The 21,639-nt window shown below is 43.1% G+C and overlaps 1 protein-coding gene across 12 annotated transcripts in view; it reads left to right on the top strand.

Annotated features, from left to right (window-relative positions):
• chchd3a (coiled-coil-helix-coiled-coil-helix domain containing 3a) overlaps window positions 1–21,639 on the top strand; it is a 297,090-nt gene that overhangs the window by 93,492 nt on the left and 181,959 nt on the right. For 2 of the 12 annotated variants that reach the window (XM_052517234.1, XM_052517233.1), the window contains exon 7: window positions 7,942–8,012. The exons of the other annotated variants lie outside the window; for them this stretch is intronic. In XM_052517234.1, coding sequence (XP_052373194.1) covers window positions 7,942–8,012 — 71 coding nt within the window. The remainder of the gene's footprint in view (window positions 1–7,941; window positions 8,013–21,639) is intronic. 12 annotated transcript variants of the gene reach the window in all.

Raw genomic sequence — 21,639 nt, 5'->3', positions numbered from 1 at the left:
CTAGCTACATAGCCGTCCTTGTATCAAAGATAATTGTGTAGTCTAGAGCGATTTTCTAGGTTAGCTAGCCAGCTATTGTCGTTCTTTTAACGCAACGTAACGTAAACAACACTGCTAGCTAGCCAGCTAGCCCCCGAATAGTAGCACTGTAGAAACTATTACACTCAACGGAACGACTTGATTAGTGTAGTGTCAACAACGCAGCTACTGCCAGCTAGCCTACTTCAGCAGTACTGTATCATTTTAATCATTCTAGTCACTAAGATTCTTGCTACGTAAGCTTAACTTTCTGAACATTCGAGACGTGTAGTCCACTTGTCATTCCAATCTCCTTGCATTAGCGTAGCCTCTTCTGTAGCCTGTCAACTATGTGTCTGTCTATCCCTGTTCTCTCCTCTCTGCACAGACCATACAAACGCTCCACACCGCGTGGCCGCGGCCACCCTAATCTGGTGGTCCCAGCGCGTACGACCCACGTGGAGTTCCAGGTCTCCGGTAGCCTCTGGAACTGCCGATCTGCGGCCAACAAGGCAGAGTTCATCTCAGCCTATGCCTCCCTCCAGTCCCTCGACTTCTTGGCACTGACGGAAACATGGATCACCACAGATAACACTGCTACTCCTACTGCTCTCTCCTCGTCCGCCCACGTGTTCTCACACACCCCGAGAGCTTCTGGTCAGCGGGGTGGTGGCACCGGGATCCTCATCTCTCCCAAGTGGTCTTTCTCTCTTTCTCCCCTTACCCATCTGTCTATCGCCTCCTTTGAATTCCATGCTGTCACAGTTACCAGCCCTTTCAAGCTTAACATCCTTATCATTTATCGCCCTCCAGGTTCCCTCGGAGAGTTCATCAATGAGCTTGATGCCTTGATAAGCTCCTTTCCTGAGGACGGCTCACCTCTCACAGTTCTGGGCGACTTTAACCTCCCCACGTCTACCTTTGACTCATTCCTCTCTACCTCCTTCTTTCCACTCCTCTCCTCTTTTGACCTCACCCTCTCACCTTCCCCCCCTACTCACAAGGCAGGCAATACGCTTGACCTCATCTTTACTAGATGCTGTTCTTCCACTAACCTCATTGCAACTCCCCTCCAAGTCTCCGACCACTACCTTGTATCCTTTTCCCTCTCGCTCTCATCCAACACTTCCCACGCTGCCCCTACTCGGATGGTATCGCGCCGTCCCAACCTTCGCTCTCTCTCCCCCGCTACTCTCTCCTCTTCCATCCTATCATCTCTTCCCTCTGCTCAAACCTTCTCCAATCTCCTGATTCTGCCTCCTCAACCCTCCTCTCCTCCCTTTCTGCATCCTTTGACTCTCTATGTCCCCTATCCTCCAGGCCGGCTCGGTCCTCCCCCCCCGCTCCGTGGCTAGACGACTCATTGCGAGCTCACAGAACAGGGCTCCGGGCAGCCGAGCGGAAATGGAGGAAAACTCGCCTCCCTGCGGACCTGGCATCCTTTCACTCCCTCCTTTCTACATTTTCCTCCTCTGTCTCTGCTGCTAAAGCCACTTTCTACCATTCTAAATTCCAAGCATCTGCCTCTAACCCTAGGAAGCTCTTTGCCACCTTCTCCTCCCTCCTGAATCCCCCCCCCTCCTCCCTCTCTGCAGATGACTTCGTCAACCATTTTGAAAAGAAGGTCGACGACATCCGATCCTCGTTTGCTAAGTCTAACGACACCGCTGGTTCTGCTCACACTGCCCTACCCTATGCTCTGACCTCTTTCTCCCCTCTCTCTCCAGATGAAATCTCGCGTCTTGTGACGGCCGGCCGCCCAACAACCTGCCCGCTTGACCCTATCCCCTCCTCTCTTCTCCAGACCATTTCCGGAGACCTTCTCCCTTACCTCACCTCGCTCATCAACTCATCCCTGACCGCTGGCTACGTCCCTTCCGTCTTCAAGAGAGCGAGAGTTGCACCCTTCTGAAAAAACCTACACTCGATCCCTCTGACGTCAACAACTACAGACCAGTATCCCTTCTCTCTTTTCTCTCCAAAACTCTTGAGCGTGCCGTCCTTGGCCAGCTCTACCGCTATCTCTCTCAGAATGACCTTCTTGATCCAAATCAGTCAGGTTTCAAGACTAGTCATTCAACTGAGACTGCTCTTCTCTGTATCACGGAGGCGCTCCGCACTGCTAAAGCTAACTCTCTCTCCTCTGCTCTCATCCTTCTAGACCTATCGGCTGCCTTCGATACTGTGAACCATCAGATCCTCCTCTCCACCCTCTCCGAGTTGGGCATCTCCGGCGCGGCCCACGCTTGGATTGCGTCCTACCTGACAGGTCGCTCCTACCAGGTGGCGTGGCGAGAATCTGTCTCCTCACCACACGCTCTCACCACTGGTGTCCCCCAGGGCTCTGCTCTAGGCCCTCTCTTATTCTCGCTATACACCAAGTCACTTGGCTCTGTCATAACCTCACATGGTCTCTCCTATCATTGCTATGCAGACGACACACAATTAATCTTCTCCTTTCCCCCTTCTGATGACCAGGTGGCGAATCGCATCTCTGCATGTCTGGCAGACATATCAGTGTGGATGACGGATCACCACCTCAAGCTGAACCTCAGCAAGACGGAGCTCCTCTTCCTCCCGGGGAAGGACTGCCCGTTCCATGATCTCGCCATCACGGTTGACAACTCCATTGTGTCCTCCTCCCAGAGCGCTAAGAACCTTGGCGTGATCCTGGACAACACCCTGTCGTTCTCAACTAACATCAAGGCGGTGTCCCGTTCCTGTAGGTTCATGCTCTACAACATCCGCAGAGTACGACCCTGCCTCACACAGGAAGCGGCGCAGGTCCTAATCCAGGCACTTGTCATCTCCCGTCTTGATTACTGCAACTCGCTGTTGGCTGGGCTCCCTGCCTGTGCCATTAAACCCCTACAACTCATCCAGAACGCCGCAGCCCGTCTGGTGTTCAACCTTCCCAAGTTCTCTCACGTCACCCCGCTCCTCCGCTCTCTCCACTGGCTTCCAGTTGAAGCTCGCATCCGCTACAAGACCATGGTGCTTGCCTACGGAGCTGTGAGGGGAATGGCACCTCAGTACCTCCAGGCTCTGATCAGGCCCTACACCCAAACAAGGGCACTGCGTTCATCCACCTCTGGCCTGCTCGCCTCCCTACCACTGAGGAAGTACAGTTCCCGCTCAGCCCAGTCAAAACTGTTCGCTGCTCTGGCCCCCAATGGTGGAACAAACTCCCTCACGACGCCAGGACAGCGGAGTCAATCACCACCTTCCGGAGACACCTGAAACCCCACCTCTTCAAGGAATACCTAGGATAGGGTAAGTAATCCTTCTCACCCCCCCCCTAAAAAGATTTAGATGCACTATTGTAAAGTGGCTGTTCCACTGGATGTCTTAAGGTGTATGCACCAATTTGTAAGTCGCTCTGGATAAGAGCGTCTGCTAAATGACTTAAATGTAATGTAAATGTAAATGTATGTCAAATCTGTCGTTCTGCCCATGTACAAGGCAGTTAACCCCACTGTTCCTAAGCCGTCATTGTAATTAAGAGTTTGTTCTTAACTGACTTGCCTTATTAAATAAAAAAATATGTAAAAAATATATATGGTAAGAAGTGATTATCAACCTTGTGGGAGGTGCTTCAGGAAGCATGGGGTGAAATCTCTTCAGATTACTTCAACAAATTGACAACTAGAATGCCAAAGGTATGCAAGGCTGTAATTGCTGCAAATGTAGGTTTCTTTGATGAAAGCAAAGTTTGAAGGACACAATTATTATTTCAATTAAAAATCATTATTTATAACCTTATCATCATCTTGACTATTTTTCCTATTCATTTTGCAACTCATTTCATGTATGTTTTCATGGAAAATAAGGACATTTCTAAGTGACCCCAAACTTTTGAACGGTAGTGTATATTAGAGAAAAATATTTGTTTTATGATAAGAATACATTTTTCTTTCAATTATTTTACTTTAATTAAAGGATACGTTTTTGTGAATATTTTTAATAAAAGACCAAGAGGATAAAAAAAAATTCACAGCCGTTTTGCTCATATTTACCAAGTTTGCCAATATTAGTGGAGGGCACTTTACAAATCAAATCAAATGTGTTTGTTACATACACATGTAGTTCCGACAATGCAGTAATAACCAACAAGTAATCTAACCTAACAATTCCAAAACTACTACCTTATACACACAAGTGTAAAGGGATAAAGAATATGTACATAAAGATATATGAATGAGTGATGGTACAGAGCAGCATAGGCAAGATACAGTAGATGGTATCGAGTACAGTATATACATATGAGATGAGTAATGTAGGGTATGTAAACATTATTAAGTAGCATTGTTTAAAGTGGCTAATGATATATTTTACATAAATTCCCATTATTAAAGTGGCTGGAGTTGTCCTCACTACCCTCTGGAGAGCCTTACACATACAAATCAAATTTTATTTGTCACATACATATGGTTAGCCGATGTTAATGCGAGTGTAGCGAAATGCTTGTGCTTCTAGTTCCGACAATGCAGTAATATCCAACGAGTAATCTAACCTAACAAGTTCACAACAATTACCTTATACACACAAGTGTAAACAAAAATATTTACATAAAATATATGAATGAGTGATGGTATAGAACGGCATAGGCAAGATGCAGTGGATGGTATAGAGTACAGTATATACATATGAGATAAGTAATGTAGGGTATGTAAACAAGATGCAGTGGATGGTATAGAGTACAGTATATACATATGAGATGAGTAATGTAGGGTATGTAAACAAGATGCAGTGGATGGTATAGAGTACAGTATATACATATGAGATGAGTAATGTAGGGTATGTAAACAAGATGCAGTAGATGGTATAGAGTACAGAATATACATATGAGATGAGTAATGTAGGGTATGTAAACAAGATGCAGTAGATGGTATAGAGTACAGTATATACATATGAGATGAGTAATGTAGGGTATGTAAACAAGATGCAGTAGATGGTATAGAGTACAGTATATACATATGAGATGAGCAATGTAGGGTATGTAAACATATGAAATGGCATTGTTTAAAGTGGCTAGTGATACATTTATTAGATCAATTTTTCCATTTTTAAAGTGGCTGGAGTTGAGTCAGTGTGTTGGCAGAAGCCACTCAATGTTAGTGGTGGCTGTTTAACAGTCTGATGGCCTTGAGATAGAAGCTGTTTTTCAGTCTCTCGGTCCCAGCTTTGATGCACCTGTACTGACCTCGCCTTCTGGATGATGGCGGGGTGAACAGGCAGTGGTTCGGGTGGTTGTTGTCCTTGATGATCTTTATGGCCTTCCTGTGACATCGGGTGGTGTAGGTGTCCTAGAGGCCAGGTAGTTTGCCCCCGGTGATGCGTTGTGAAGACCTCACTACCCTCTGGAGAGCCTTACGGTTATGGGCGGAGCAGTTGGCTCTCGATTGTGCATCTGTAAAAGTTTGTGTTTTTGCGCTGCTGCGCCTTCTTCACGGTGCTGTCTGTGTGGGTGGACCATTTCAGTTTGTCCATTATGTGTACGCCGAGGAACTTAACGTTCTACCCTCTACACTACTGTCCCGTCGATGTGGATAGGGGGGTGCTCCCTCTGCAGTACCAGTCAAAAGTTTGCACATACCTAATTCAAGGGTTTTCTTTGTGTTTACTATTGTAGAATAATAGTGAAAACATCAAAACTCTGAAATAACACATATTGGAAATGATGTAGTAACCAAAAAAATATATTTTAGATTCTTCAAAGTAGCCCACCTTTGCCTTGATGACAGCTTTACGCACTCATGGCGTTCTCTCCACCAGCTTCACCTGGAATGCTTTTCTCACAGTTTTGATGGACTTCCCACAAATGCTGAGCACTTGTTGGCTGCTTTTCCTTCACTCTGCGGTCCAACTCATCCCAAACCATCTCAATTGGGATGCGGTTGGGTGATCTGATGCAGCAGTCCATCACTCTCCATCTTGGGGAAATAGCCCTTACACAGCCTGGAGGTGTGTTGTCATTGTCCTGTTGAAAAATAAATGATTGTCCCACTAAGCGCAAACCAGATGTGATGGTGTATCGCTGCAGAATGCTGCAGCCATGCTGGTTAAGTGTGCCTTAAATTCTAAATAAATTACTGCCAGTGTCACCAGCAAAGCACCATCACACCATCTCCATGCTTCACGGTGGGAACCCCACATGCAGAGATCATCCATTCACCTACTCTGCGTCTCACAAAGACACGGCGGTTTCCACCAGTCTAATATCCATTGCTTGTGTTTCTTGGACCAAGCATGTCTCTTCTTATTGGTTTCCTTTTTATTAGTTTATTGGTTTAAGGACCAGCTGTCAGAGCAGCTTACAGATCACTGCACCTGTACATAGCCCATCTGTAAACAGCCCATCTATCTACCTACCTCATCCCCATACTGGTATTTATTTATTTTGCTCATTTGCACTCCAGTATCTCTACCTGCACATTCATCTTCTGCCGATCTACCATTCCAGTGTTTTTAATTGCTAAATTGTAATTTCTTCGCCACCATGGCCTATTTTATTTCCTTAACTTACCTCATTTGCACTCACTGTATATAGAATTTTTGTTTTATTTTTGTTCTACTGTATTATTGACTGTATGTTCTGTTTATTCCATGTGTAACTCTGCATTGTTGTATGTGTCGAATTGCTACGCTTTATCTTGGCCAGGTCGCAGTTGCAAATGAGAACTTCTTCTCAACTAGCCTACCTGGTTAAATAAAGGTGTTCTCAACTAGCCTACCTGGTTAAATAAAGGTGAAATAAAAATAAATAAAATAGTAATGGTTTATTTGCTGAAATTTGACCAAATAGGTTTCCTCTGAACAGGTGATGTTGAGATGTCTATTACTTGAACTCTGTGAAGCGTTTATTTGGGCTGCAGTTTCTGAGGCTGGTAACTAATGAACTTATCCTCTGCAGCAGAGGTAACTCTGGGTCTTCCTTTCCTGTGGCGTTCCTTATGAGAGCCAGTTTCATCATAGCGCTTGATGGTTTTTGCGAATGCACTTGAATAAACTTTTGAAATTCTGAAAATGTTCAGTATTGACTGACCTTCATGTCTTAAAGTAATGATGGACATTTCTCTTTGCTTATTTGAGCTGTTCTTTTCATAATATGGACTTGGTCTTTTACCAAATAGGGCCGTCTTCTGTATACCAACCCTACCTTGTCACAACAGAACTGATTGGCTATAACGCATTAAGATAGAAATTCCACAAATGAACTTTTAACAAGGCATACCTGTTCATTGAAATGCATTCCATGTGACTACCTCATGAAGCTGCTTGTGAGAATGCCAGGAGTGTGCCAAGCTGTCATCAAGGCAAAGGGTGGCTACTTTTGAAGAATTTCCCCCAAAAAATATTTGGGTTTGTTAAACACTTTTTACAATGTAGAAAATAGTAGAAATAAAGGAACTCTGTGTCCAGACTTTTGACTGGTACTGTACAGACACATTCTGGAACACACACGTCAAACTGAACGCCGCTCTCTCCCTCAGATTATACAAATAAACCCCTGCACAACTACTTCATGGTGTTGCTCCCTCAATATCCCCATCCATCAAGTTTTAATGGGCTATTGTAGTAGTGGAGGGTACATGCCTATCAGATGTGTGTCACAAATACCACCCTATTTCCTATATAGTGCGCTAAATTGTACCAGGGCGTATCGAGGGCACTATATGTGGAATAGGGTGCCGTTTGTGTGTGTGTGTGAGGGGAAAGGCCTGTCTCAGCTGGAGTGTTTCCTTTTGGCAAATAAAGGCCACCTGAAAGGCCCAGGGACGTTGGGAATAAACTGTTTCATGTAAGAGGCCCTGATTCTAACTTGGCATTTATTTGTCTTTCTCTCATTCTTTCTCTTCCCATCTCTCTCTTCCTCACATTTTCTCTTTATATCTCTATCTCTCCCCCTCTCCCTCCCTCCAGAGTGCTCAGTTCTACAAGCTGTCCACAGAGAACTACCACAAGGCTGCCGACGGAATCAACGCAAAGTTCAAGTAAGTTAAAATCACGTCATTGTGTTTAATTACCAGAAGTGTATCAGGTTTTCCTGGATAAATGAATATAGACACCCCCCACCCCCCATCGACAATATCTCCATTCACTGCAGAGTGAACAGGCTTTCATCTCAAATGCTTCCTCCTCAAGGCCAATGTTGGCAATGAAGAGCTCAATACGTGATGTTGGCTGTTAAGGTTTTAACAGTGTACCGCTTTCCTTCAGGATCTCCAGGGTTACTCTGTCAGTTTAAAAGTAGGCCACACTGTAAGCAACTTCCAAAGGGGTCCAAAGAACACCACAGAATTCTAAGAATTGTATTTGTGATGTGTCCAGAGGATGTTGGTCATCCTTGTGTCCAGTTTCGATATTAGGGTCCTGTTAGAGCCTACTGTGAAGAAACATTTTGCATCAGAAAATTACAATGAGCCGTTCAATTGGATAAGTCCAGGTTGTCCCTCCCTGTTTTTTTGTGGTTTTTTTCTCCGTTTGGTGCGTACACGACCCTTTAGTGTTATTAGTGAGCATTAAAAGCCCCGTCAGTCCACTGAGAGTACTGCCGTTAGCCACATGCTAACTAACCCATGTCTTTCAATCAGCTCCAGATTAGCCTACCCTATTAGCTCATGTTGATGATGGGGCTCACTGATAGCTACAGGTCAAATGGAGCCGTCTCTGGTGTACACTGATGTGTCATGGCTGCAGTGGTGGCCATGGTGTGTGTCTGTGTGTGTCTGTTACAGAGTATCTGTTGTCCCTGTGAACCATTCATTGGTAGTTTACCTGATTTATCAGACTATAACCAGTTTACAGTCATTCCAACAACAGGTGCTTACAGCACCCTGAGGCAGGCGCTGTGTGATGGAACGTTGGTTAAATAGCCATTAAATGTTTGGGAGTATAATTAGTGTGCGACTGTCTTTTTATAGTTTGTTAGTCAGCACCTCTACAACATATTTTGGGTGTGCGTCAGCTTATGCTTTTTGCTAGCATCTAATCTTTTAAAATATTTCAACAAACATGCCTTGGTATGTGTCAGGCAACTTTGTTCATCAATGCTGTTAGCAATTTTCCCTCCTGTATGTTAGGTTGTCCGTGAGATTCACAGAGACCCTATTAACCATCACGGACATGTAACTAAAGAACATCTCATTTCCAGTCCATCGCTCTTCCATAACTCCTAATAAGGGACCATTAGGCTCCATAGTAATGAAACAAAGTGGATGAGGAGTCCACAGGAGGTGGGGCGAACGGGGCCCAGAGTCCATGGCTCTGTCTGGGAAGGGGGCGCTAATCGTGTTAGCCTGTCATTAGCCGGCGCTAACGCCAGGATCATTGTCTCCCTGCAAAATGCTAGAAACTGATTAGCCATCCGCTGGGGTTAGTTTAGGGTAGAGCTGGGGTTGAGGCTTCCCAAATCACATTAAGGAAATGCATTGCTGGAATATCATTAGAGCGACACAACGCGCTAACTGCTAACACATGTCTAGCGAGCTCACGTGATGGTGGAGTCTCAGTGGCAAGCGCCCTGATTGGTTGATTGGATTACGGGAGGTGCATTACCAGGGCTGTGATTGGATTTGAGGGGCTGGGGAGGGAGGATGTGAGTGTGTGTGTCTGGTTTAATGAAATGGCGGGAGGGTCTGATGTTACAGGAGGACAGGGAGAGGGAGGACAGGGTTACTGCTAGTAGACACTAATCACGTTTCATTGGGTTGTGTGTGTGTGTGTGTGTGTGTGTGTGTGTGTGTGTGTGTGTGTGTGTGTGTGTACGTACATGATCTGTATTAGTGTGAAAAGACCTTGTTTAGTATTGTGCAGCGCAGCGTACAGAGGTCTCTATGAGTTGTCCCTATGGACGTTATTGCGATTCGACAGAGAGAGTGCATGAACGAGGGAGATAAGATGGTATCTGGCGTTCAGTGGAATAATAAGGCAAGATGTTTAGTCTCGGAGCCTTTTGATTTCCTGAAAGTTGAAACTGCCCTGGAGATAAATGGGGAAAGAGTTGGAATATACATAATTGATTGAATTAACATGGGTTTGATATGATAATCGGGCTTATGAAGTTAAAAATGTCTTTCTGCCCAACATCTTAATTTCCCGCTGGTCCCACAGACTTTATTAATAGAATGTTTGATAACATTTGAGGCTCTGGTCAACAGTAGTTTGATATCCTGCTAATACTGTAGTAATGTATTTCCCTATAGATAGTGCCTGAAGGCTACTGATAGCATTAGTAAAAGTAGGCTAGTAGTAGTAGTAGTATATCTAGCACTGTTGCCTCCTGCATGAAAGCGTTTGGCCTCTATTGGTATCAAATTAATTGACAATAGTGCCTGAAGGCTTGGATGTCACTTTTGGGGTATTTGAACCCTGCTGAAGGTAGAAACAGTAGTAGGAGTAGACTGGTACTAGTAAAAACATTAGTAGTAATAGAAACATTAGTAATAGTAGGCTAGTAGTAACAGTAGGCTAGTAGTAGTAGTAGAAACATTAGTAATAGTAGGCTAGTAGTAGTAGTAGAAACAGTAGTAACAGTAGGCTAGTAGTAGTAGAAACATTAGTAACAGTCTAGTTGTAGTAGTAGTAGAAACATTAGTAACAGGCTAGTAGTAGTAGAAACATTAGTAACAGGCTAGTAGTAGTAGTAGTAGTAGAAACATTAGTAATAGAAGACTACTAGTAGTAGTAGTAGTAGAAACATTAGTAATAGTAGGCTAGTAGTAGTAGTAGAAACATTATTATTATTATTATTATTATTAGTAGTAGTAGTTACATTAGTACTAGTAGTAGTAGTAGTTACATTAGTACTAGTAGTAGTAGTAGTTACATTAGTAGTAGTAGTAGTAGTAGTTACATTAGTAGTAGTAGTAGTAGTAGTAACATTAGTAGTAGTAGTAGAAACATCAGTAACAGTAGGCTAGTAGTAGTAGTAGAAACATCAGTAACAGTAGGCTAGTAGTAGTAGTAGAAACATCAGTAACAGTAGGCTAGTAGTAGTAGTAGAAACATCAGTAACAGTAGGCTAGTAGACTAGGCTAGTAGTAGTAGAAACATTAGTAACAGTAGGCTAGTAGTAGTAGTAGAAACATTAGTAACAGTAGGCTAGTGGTAGTAGTAACAGTAGGCTAGTAGTAGTAGTAGAAACATTAGTAACAGTAGGCTAGTAGTAGTAGTAAAACATTAGTAACAGTAGGCTAGTAGTAGAAACATTAGTAGGCAGTAGTAGAAACATTAGTAACAGTAGGCTAGTAGTAAACATTAGTAACAGTAGGCTAGTAGTAGTAGTAGAAACATTAGTAAGGCAGTAGGAAACTAGTAGTAGGCTAGTAGAAAACATTAGTAACAGTAGGCTAGTAGTAGTAGTAGAAACATTAGTAACAGTAGGCTAGTAGAAACATAGTAGTAGAAACATTAGTAACAGGGCTAGTAGTAGAAACATTAGCTAGTAGTAGTAGTAAACATTAGTAACAGTAGGCTAGTAGTAGTAGAAACATAGTAATGTATTAGTAGTAGTAGTAGCCTATGAAACATTATTGGTATCAAATTAATTGACAATAGTAGGCTAGTCAGTATTTGAACCCTGCTAGTAGTAGAAAAAAACAGTAGTAACATTAGTAATAGTAGGCTAGTAGTAAGTAGTAGGCTAGTAGTAGTAGAAAACATCAGTAACAGTAGGCTAGTAGTAGTAGTAGAAACATTAGTAACAGTAGGCTAGTAGTAGTAGTAGTAGTAAACATTAGTAACAGTAGGCTAGAAACAGTAGTAGAAACATTAGTAACAGTAGGCTAACAGTGTAGTAGTAGAAACATTAGTAACAGTAGGCTAGTAGTAGTAGTAGTAGTAAAACATTAGTAACAGTAGGCTAGTAGTAGTAGTAGAAACATAGAAACATTAGTAACAGTAGGCTAGTAGTAGTAAAGAAACATTAGTAGGCTAGTAGTAGTAGTAGAAACATTATAACAGTAGACTAGTAGGCTAGTAGTAGTAGTAGAAACATTAGTAACAGTAGGCTAGTAGTAGAAACATTAGTAACAGTAGGCTAGTAGTAGTAGTAAACATTAGTAACAGTAGGCTAGTAGTAGTAGTAGAAACATAGTACAGTAGGCTAGTAGTAGTAGTAGAAAACATTAGTAACAGTAGGCTAGTAGTAAAACATTAGTAACAGTAGGCTAGTAGTAGTAAAAACATTAGTAACAGTAGGCTAGTAGTAGTAGTAGAAACATTAGTAACAGTAGGCTAGTAGTAGTAGTAGAGTAACTAGTAGTAGGCTAGTAGTAGAAACATTAGTACATTAGTAACAGTAGGCTAGTAGTAGTAGTAGAAACATTAGTAACAGTAGGCTAGTAGTAGTAGTAGAGTAACAGTAGGCTAGTAGTAACAGTAGTAACAGTAGTAGTAGTAGAAACATTAGTAACAGTAGGCTAGTAGTAGTAGTAGAAACATTAGTAACAGTAGGCTAGTAGTAGTAGTAGAAACATTAGTAACAGTAGGCTAGTAGTAGTAGTAACAAAGTGGTAGTAACAGTAGGCTAGTAGTAGTTAGTAACAGTAGGCTAGTAGTAGTAGTAGAAACATTAGTAACAGTAGGCTAGTAGTAGAAACATTAGTAACAGTAGGCTAGTAGTAGTAGTAGAAATATTAGTAACAGTAGGCAGTAGTAGAAACTTAGTAACAGTAGGCTAGTAGTAGAAACATTAGTAACAGTAGGCTAGTAGTAGTAGAAACATTAGTAACAGTAGGCTAGTAGTAGTAGAAACATTAGTAACAGTAGGCTAGTAGTAGAAACATTAGTAACAGTAGGCTAGTAGTAGTAGTAGTAAAGTAGAAACATTAGTAACAGTAGGCTAGTAGTAGTAAGAAACATTAGTAACAGTAGGCTAGTAGTAGTAGTAGAAACATTAGTAAGTAGGCTAGTAGTAGTAGGCTTAGTAACAGTAGGCTAGTGTAGTAGTAGAAACATTAGTAACAGTAGGCTAGTAGTAGTAGTAGAAACAGTATTAGTAACAGTAGGCTAGTAGTAGAAACATTAGTAACAGTAGGCTAGTGGTAGTAGAAACATTAGTAACAGTAGGCTAGTAGTAGTAGTAGTAGTAGTAGTAAAATATTAGTAACAGTAGGCTAGTAGTAGTAGTAGAAAGTAGAAACATTAGTAACAGTAGGCTAGTAACAGTAGGCTAGTAGTAGTAGTAGAAATATTAGTAACAGTAGGCTAGTAGTAGAAACATTTAGTAGTAGAAACATTAGTAACAGTAGGCTAGTTAGTAACAGTAGTAGTGGTAGTAGAAACATTAGTAACAGTAGGCTAGTAGTAGTAGAAACATTAGTAACAGTAGGCTAGTAGTAGTAGTAGAAACATTAGTAACAGTAGTAGTAGTAGTAGTAGAAACATTAGTAACAGTAGGCTAGTAGTAGTAGTAGAAACATTAGTAACACAGTAGGCAGTAGGCTAGTGGTAGTAGAAACATTAGTAACAGTAGGCTAGTAGTAGTAGTAGAACATTAGTAACAGTAGGCTAGTGGTAGTAGTAACAGTAGGCTAGTAGTAGAAGTAGTTACATTAGTAACAGTAGGCTAGTGGTAGTAGCTAGTAGTAGAAACATCAGTAACAGTAGGCTAGTAGTAGTAAAAGTAGAAACATCAGTAACAGTAGGCTAGTAGTAGTAGTAGAAACATTAGTAACAGTAGGCTAGTGGTAGTAGAAACATTAGTAACAGTAGGCTAGTAGTAGTAGTAGTAGTAATAGTAGGCTAGTAGAAGATGTAGTAATAGTAGGCTAGTAGAAGAAACATTAGTAATAGTAGTCTAGTAGTAATAGTAGTCTAGTAGTAATAGTAGTCTATCAGTAATAGTAGGCTAGTAGTAATAGTAGAAACATAGTAATAGTAGGCTAGTAGTAGTAGGCTTAGTAGTAATAGTAGTCTAGTAACAGTAGGCCAAGTAGTATGTAGTTATGGTAGGCTAGTAGTAAGTGTAGAAACATAATAGTAGGCTAGTAGTAGTAGTAGTTATAGTAACAGGCTAGTAGAAGTAGTAGTAGTAGTAGTAGTAGGCTAGTAGTAAGTAGTAATAGCAGGCTAGTAGTAGTAGGCTAGTATTAGTAGTAACAGTAGGCTAGTATAAGTAGTTATTGTAGGCTAGTAGAAGTAGTAATAGTAGGCTAGTAGTAGTAGGCTAGTAGTATAAGTAGTTACTGTAGGCTAGTATAAGTAGTTATTGTAGGCTAGTCGAAGTAGTTATAGTGGGCTAGTAGTAGGCTAGTAGAAGTAGTTGTAGTAGTAGTAGTAGTAGGCTAGTAGAAGTAGTGCTAGTAGTAGTAGGCTAGTAGTAGTAGTAGGCTAGTAGTAGTAGTAGTAGCTAGTAGAAGAAGTAGTGCTAGTAGAAGTAGTAGGCTAGTAGAAGTAGTAGTGCTAGTAGAAGTAGTTATAGTAGGCTAGTAGAAGTAGTAGTAGTAGGCTAGTAGAAGTAGTTATAGTAGGCCAGTAGTAGTAGTAGGCTAGTAGAAGAAGTAGTTGTAGTTGTAGGCTAGTAGTAGTTGTAGGCTAGTAGTAGGCTAGTAGAAGTAGTTATAGTAGGCTAGTAGAAGTAGTTATAGTAGGCTAGTAGAAGTAGTTATAGTAGTCTAGTAGAAGTAGTAGGCTAGTAGAAGAAGTAGTAATAGCAGGCTAGTAGTAGTAGGCTAGTAGAAGTAGTTATAGTAGGCTAGTAGAAGTAGTAGTAGGCTAGTAGAAGTAGTAGTAGGCTAGTAGAAGTAGTTATTGTAGGCTAGTAGAAGTAGTAATAGTAGTAGTAGTGGGCTAGTAGAAGAAGTAGTGCTTGTAGAAGTAGTTATTGTAGGCTAGTAGAAGTAGTAGTAGGCTAGTAGAAGAAGTAGTAAAAGCTGGCTAATTGAAATCGTAATCGACAGCTAGTAGATAAAGTATTGCTAGTAGTAGTACTAGTAGAATAAGCAGTACTAGTAGAAGAAGTAGTAATGGTAGGCTAGTAGTATCAGTAGGCTTTTAGTAGTAGTAAGTCTAGTGACACTGCATGGGTAAATCTTTTTGTTTGTGTGGTTCATGCACACATGATGCCTGTAGAGAGGTGTGTGTTTGCAGTGTGTAGGGGTAGTGCAGCTGTTTCCTGCAGATCCAGCGGTATTCCTGGCATAGCATGATGGAGCTCTCCCAACCGGAACGCTGCTACCTAAGAGTGACCTCATTTTACACACACACACACACACACACACACACACACACACACACACACACACACACACACACACCACACACCACACACCACACACACACACACCACTCTCTCAGTTTTCATCATCCTCTCCCCAGCTTCTATGAATCTGCCATGAGGTCCTGACACACATCATCACAATTTATGTTAATAGCCCTTGCCTGTGGTAAACACATAATGAATCACACACACACAAGTATCATACGAATCAAAAATCTAATCAAATGTATTTATAAATCCCTTTTTTACAGGTCCTATACAGAAACCCAGCCTAAAACCCCAAACTGCAAGCAATGCAGATGTAGAAGCACGGTGGCTAGGAAAAACTCCCTAGGAAGAGACCTAGAGAGGAACCAGGCTCTGATGGGTGGCCAGTCCTCTTCTGGCTGTGCTTATAACAGAACATGGCCATTTAAGGCCAGATTTTCTTCAAGATGTTCAAAGGTTCATAGATGACCAGCAGGGTGAAATAATAATCACAGTGGTTGAAGAGTGTGCAACAGGTCAGTACCTCAGGAGTAAATGTCAGTTGGCTTTTCATAGCCGAGCATTCAGAGGTTGAGAAGAAACACCACCTACTTTTTAGGTATTGGTTAGATCTACAGGTTGAGATGACACCCTTTAGGTATTGCTATCTAAAGGTTGAGATGACACCCTTTAGGGTATTGCTATCTAAAGGTTGAGATGACACCCCTTTAGGTATTGCAATCTAAAGGTTGAGATGACACCCTTTAGGGTATTGCAATCTAAAGGTTGAGATGACACCCTTTAGGGTATTGCAATCTAAAGGTTGAGATGACACCCTTTAGGGTATTGCAATCTAAAGGTTGAGATGACACCCTTTAGGGTATTGCAATCTAAAGGTTGAGATGACACCCTTTATTGCACCGAAAGGTTGAGATGACACCCTTTAGGGTATTGCAATCCCTTGAGATGACACTCTTTAGGTATTGCAATCTAAAGGTTGAGATGACACCCTTTAGGTATTGCAATCTAAGGTTGAGATGACACTTTTAGGGTATTGCAATCTAAAGGTTGAGATGACACCCTTTTAGGTATTGCTATCTACAGGTTGAACGACAACAATAATACTGAGTATGTGTTTGAATTAATTCTGATGAGCTTTCCTTGTTGTCATTCAGCCTGTAATTATCAATACCCTAGAGGACTGTGTCTTCTCTACCTGTAGTTATCAATACCCTAGAGGAATGTGTCTTCTCTACCTGTAGTTATCAATACCCTAGAGGAATGTGTCTTCTCTACCTGTGTTATCAATACACTAGAGGACTGTGTCTTCTACCTGTAGTTATCAATACCCTAGAGGGACTGTGTCTTCTCTACCTGTAGTTATCAATACCCTAGAGGACTGTGTCTTCTCTACCTGTAGTTATCAAACCCTAGAGGACTGTGTCTTCTCTACTGTAGTTATCAAAACCCTAGAGGACTGTCTTCTCTACCTGTAGTTATCAACACCCTAGAGGACTGTCTTCTCTACCTGTAGTTATCAATACCCTAGAGGACTGTGTCTTCTACCTGTATTTATCAAAACCCTAGAGGACTGTGTCTTCTCTACCTGTAGTTATCAAAACCCTAGAGGACTGTGTCTTCTCTACCTGTAGTTATCAAAACCCTAGAGGACTGTCTTCTCTACCTGTAGTTATCAATACCCTAGAGGACTGTGTCTTCTCTACCTGTAGTTATCAATACCCTAGAGGACTGTGTCTTCTCTACCTGTAGTTATCAATACCCTAGAGGACTGTGTCTTCTCTACCTGTAGTTATCAATACCCTAGAGGAAGGACTGTGTCTTCTCTACCTGTAGTTATCAATACCCTAGAGGACTGTGTCTTCTCTACCTGTAGTTATCAATACCCTAGAGGACTGTGTCTTCTCTACCTGTAGTTATCAATACCCTAGAGGACTGTGTCTTCTCTACCTGTAGTTATCAATACCCTAGAGGACTGTGTCTTCTCTACCTGTAGTTATCAAAACCCTAGAGGACTGTGTCTTCTCTACCTGTAGTTATCAATACCCAGATGGACTGTCATACGGTCCGGTCCAGATGGACTGTCATACGGTCCGGTCCAGATGGACTGTCATACGGTCCCGTCCAGTACGTGAAACCTTTACCAACACACTGGCTCTTGGTGTCTGGGCACAATGTTGCACTGTGCAGGTTACAGCTGAATGACATGTGTGTAAAACAGGTTTTTATTTAAAGCTATGTGTATACTGTTTATAATGTTCAGCTCCTTGCAGACAGGTCAACAGGTCGATTTTCACCTCTCCGTCTACCTCCCATCCCTGCTAGAGAAAGAGAAACACTCATCCCTCCCTCCATCCCTCTATCACCACATACATATTCAACAGCCAGACAGTCCTAGAGCAGAGTTTTGGCCTGGGTGATTAAAGCCTAACACAACTCTGCATTTTGATAGTCATTAAATGAGGAAATGGGAACAGAACAAACCTGAGAGTGTATTGAATATTCTTCCAGCCACCCCTAACAATACATATGTGGGATGTGGAGAGAAAGCTAACCTGTCTGTATTTAAAGGCTCTGTTATCTGTGAGACACAGAGGGGTGTGTGTGTGTGTGTGTGTGTGTGTGTGTGTGTGTGTGTGTGTGTGTGTGTGTGTGTGTGTGTGTGTGTGTGTGTGTGTGTGTGTGTGTGTGTGTGTGTAAGCGTGTGTGCGGTCTCGCTGAGGTAAGACTTGACCTGCCTGACGAGTGCACATCAACCCGCTGCCATTACAGGAGACCGTAGGTCCGTAACTAGGCAACTTGAACCCCAGTACAAGATGGTGGTCAATGCAGTCAGACATCAGTCAATAACCTTAGCTTAACCCCCCCCACACACACACACACACTTAAAAGCCTTTATGTACTGGCTGTAAAATGGTCCTTGCTCAGACACACACACTCTCCCATATAAACACATTTAAAAGCCTAAGTACTGGCTGTAAAGCCTCCTCTCTGCTCTCTGATCTCACACACCTTTAGTGACTGAATAACTGACGAGAACACATTGTAAAAGGACTGTTGGGCAGACTGTGGTACATCATAAAATCTGTAGATTCCTGTGTGGACTCCAAATGATGCTTTAACAGTCAATTCTCTCAGGAATACAATAGTTCTACTTTAACAGTAATGCCTCATAGGAATACAATAGTTCTACTTTAACAGTAAATTCTCTTTGGAATACAATAGTTCTACTTTAACAGTAAATTCTCTTTGGAATACAATAGTTCTACTTTAACAGTAAATTCTCTTTGGAATACAATAGTTCTACTTTAACAGTAAATTCTCTTTGGAATACAATAGTTCTACTTTAACAGTAAATTCTCTTTGGAATACAATAGTTCTACTTCAACAGTAAATTCTCTTTGGAATACAATAGTTCTACTTTAACAGTAAATTCTCTTTGGAATACAATAGTTCTACTTCAACAGTAAATTCTCTTTGGAATACAATAGTTCTACTTTAACAGTAAATTCTCTTTGGAATACAATAGTTCTACTTCAACAGTAAATTCTCTTGAATACAATAGTTCTACTTCAACAGTAAATTCTCTTTGGAATACAATAGTTCTACTTTAACAGTAAATTCTCTTTGGAATACAATAGTTCTACTTCAACAGTAAATTCTCTTTGGAATACAATAGTTCTACTTCAACAGTAAATTCTCTTTGAATACAATAGTTCTACTTTAACAGTAAATTCTCTTTGGAATACAATAGTTCTACTTTAACAGTAAATTCTCTTTGGAATACAATAGTTCTACTTTAACAGTAAATTCTCTTTGGAATACAATAGTTCTACTTCAACAGTAAATTCTCTTTGGAATACAATAGTTCTACTTTAACAGTAAATTCTCTTTGGAATACAATAGTTCTACTTCAACAGTAAATTCTCTTTGGAATACAATAGTTCTACTTCAACAGTAAATTCTCTTTGGAATACAATAGTTCTACTTTAACAGTAATGCCTCATAGGAATACAATAGTTCTACTTTAACAGTAAATTCTCTTTGGAATACAATAGTTCTACTTCAACAGTAAATTCTCTTTGGAATACAATAGTTCTACTTCAACAGTAAATTCTCTTTGGAATACAATAGTTCTACTTTAACAGTAAATTCTCTTTGGAATACAATAGTTCTACTTTAACAGTAAATTCTCTTTGGAATACAATAGTTCTACTTTAACAGTAAATTCTCTTTGGAATACAATAGTTCTACTTTAACAGTAAATTCTCTTTGGAATACAATAGTTCTACTTTAACAGTAATGCCTCATAGGAATACAATAGTTCTACTTTAACAGTAAATTCTCTTTGGAATACAATAGTTCTACTTTAACAGTAAGTTCTCTTTGGAATACAATAGTTCTACTTTAACAGTAAATTCTCTTTGGAATACAATAGTTCTACTTTAACAGTAAATTCTCTTTGGAATACAATAGTTCTACTTTAAGTTGTTCTTCGATGCCATGGTTCAGGGTTCTGTTTTGTTGCTGATGTTCTGTACAGTTTAATCTTCACTGGTTTGGACAGGGCTGGACATCTAGACTAAGTTTCAGTTTTCCCAAAACCTTTTTGTAGTTTTCCCTCAACAACCCATCCCCTGAACAGTGAGAGAGTAGGAACAATTGTAAACTCTATTTTTTGACAGTTAATCTTCTGTGCGTGAAGTGAATGAAATTCACATGACATGAAGCCCTTTCCTGTGCTATGAGTGGTCTGAGGAGTCGAGAGAACTAAACTACAATGCAGCCTTCTCTGTCGTGTTGATTGTCATACCGAACATTAGTTAGTGTGTGTTGGCAAGGGATGACTAAGGTAGAGCCATAGTATGGAAGTGATGGTGAAAACAGAGAAAAAGCTCCATTCCAAGTGGGGGGCCCAGCCCTCAGGAGATTGTCAGGTTGGTATCAGTGGGGGCCCAGCCCTCAGGAGATGCCTGCCGGGTTGAGTGTCAGTGGGGGGCCCAGCCTCAGGAGATGCCTGCCGGGTTGAGTGTCAGTGGGGGGCCCAGCCCTCAGGAGATGCCTGCCGGGTTGAGTATCAGTGGGGGGCCCAGCCCTCAGGAGATGCCTGCCGGGTTGCGTGTCAGTGGGGGGCCCAGCCCAGCCTGCTCAGGAGAGCCTGCCTGCCGGGTTGAGTGTCAGTGGGGGGCCCAGCCCTCAGGAGATGCCTGCCGGGTTGAGTATCAGTGGGGGGCCCAGCCCTCAGGAGATGCCTGCCGGGTTGCGTGTCAGTGGGGGGCCCAGCCCTCAGGAGATGCCTGCCGGGTTGAGTATCAGTGGGGGGCCCAGCCCTCAGGAGATGCCTGCCGGGTTGCGTGTCAGTGGGGGCCCAGCCCTCAGGAGATGCCTGCCGGGGTTGCGTGTCAGTGGGGGCCCAGCCTCAGGAGATGCCTGCTGGGTTGTGGGGGGCCCAGCCCTCAGGAGATGCCTGCCGGGTTGCGTGTCAGTGGGGGGCCCAGCCCTCAGGAGATGCCTGCTGGGTTGCGTGTCAGTGGGGGGCCCAGCCCTCAGGAGATGCCTGCCGGGTTGAGTGTCAGTGGGGGCCCAGCCCTCAGGAGATGCCTGCCGGGTTGAGTGTCAGTGGGGGGCCCAGCCCTCAGGAGATGCCTGCCGGGTTGCGTGTCAGTGGGGGGCCCAGCCCTCAGGAGATGCCTGCCGGGTTGAGTGTCAGTGGGGGCCCAGCCCTCAGGAGATGCCTGCCGGGTTGAGTGTCAGTGGGGGGCCCAGCCCTCAGGAGATGCCTGCCGGGTTGAGTGTCAGTGGGGGGCCCAGCCCTCAGGAGATGCCTGAGGTCAGTGTCAGGGGGGGCCCAGCCCTCAGGAGATGCCTGCCGGGTTGCGTGTCAGTGGGGGGCCCAGCCCTCAGGAGATGCCTGCCGGGTTGCGTGTCAGTGGGGGCCCAGCCCTCAGGAGATGCCTGCCGGGTTGAGTGTCAGTGGGGGGCCCAGCCCTCAGGAGATGCCTGCCGGGTTGAGTGTCAGTGGGGGCCCAGCCCTCAGGAGATGCCTGCCGGGTTGAGTGTCAGTGGGGGGCCCAGCCCTCAGGAGATGCCTGCCGGGTTGAGTGTCAGTGGGGGGCCCAGCCCTCAGGAGATGCCTGCCGGGTTGAGTGTCAGTGGGGGGCCCAGCCCTCAGGAGATGCCTGCCGGGTTGAGTGTCAGTGGGGGCCCAGCCCTCAGGAGATGCCTGCCGGGTTGAGTGTCAGTGGGGGGCCCAGCCCTCAGGAGATGCCTGCCGGGTTGAGTGTCAGTGGGGGGCCCAGCCCTCAGGAGATGCCTGCCGGGTTGAGTGTCAGTGGGGGCCCAGCCCAGCCCTCAGGGGGGGCCCAGCCCTGCCTGCCGGGTTGAGTGTCAGTGGGGGGCCCAGCCCTCAGGAG

Source organism: Oncorhynchus keta, unplaced genomic scaffold, assembly GCF_023373465.1.
Source record: "Oncorhynchus keta strain PuntledgeMale-10-30-2019 unplaced genomic scaffold, Oket_V2 Un_scaffold_630_pilon_pilon, whole genome shotgun sequence".
Taxonomy (NCBI): Eukaryota; Metazoa; Chordata; class Actinopteri; order Salmoniformes; family Salmonidae; genus Oncorhynchus; species Oncorhynchus keta.
Note: the sequence above shows the minus strand (reverse complement) of the source record. Positions and strands in the feature narration are given on the sequence as shown.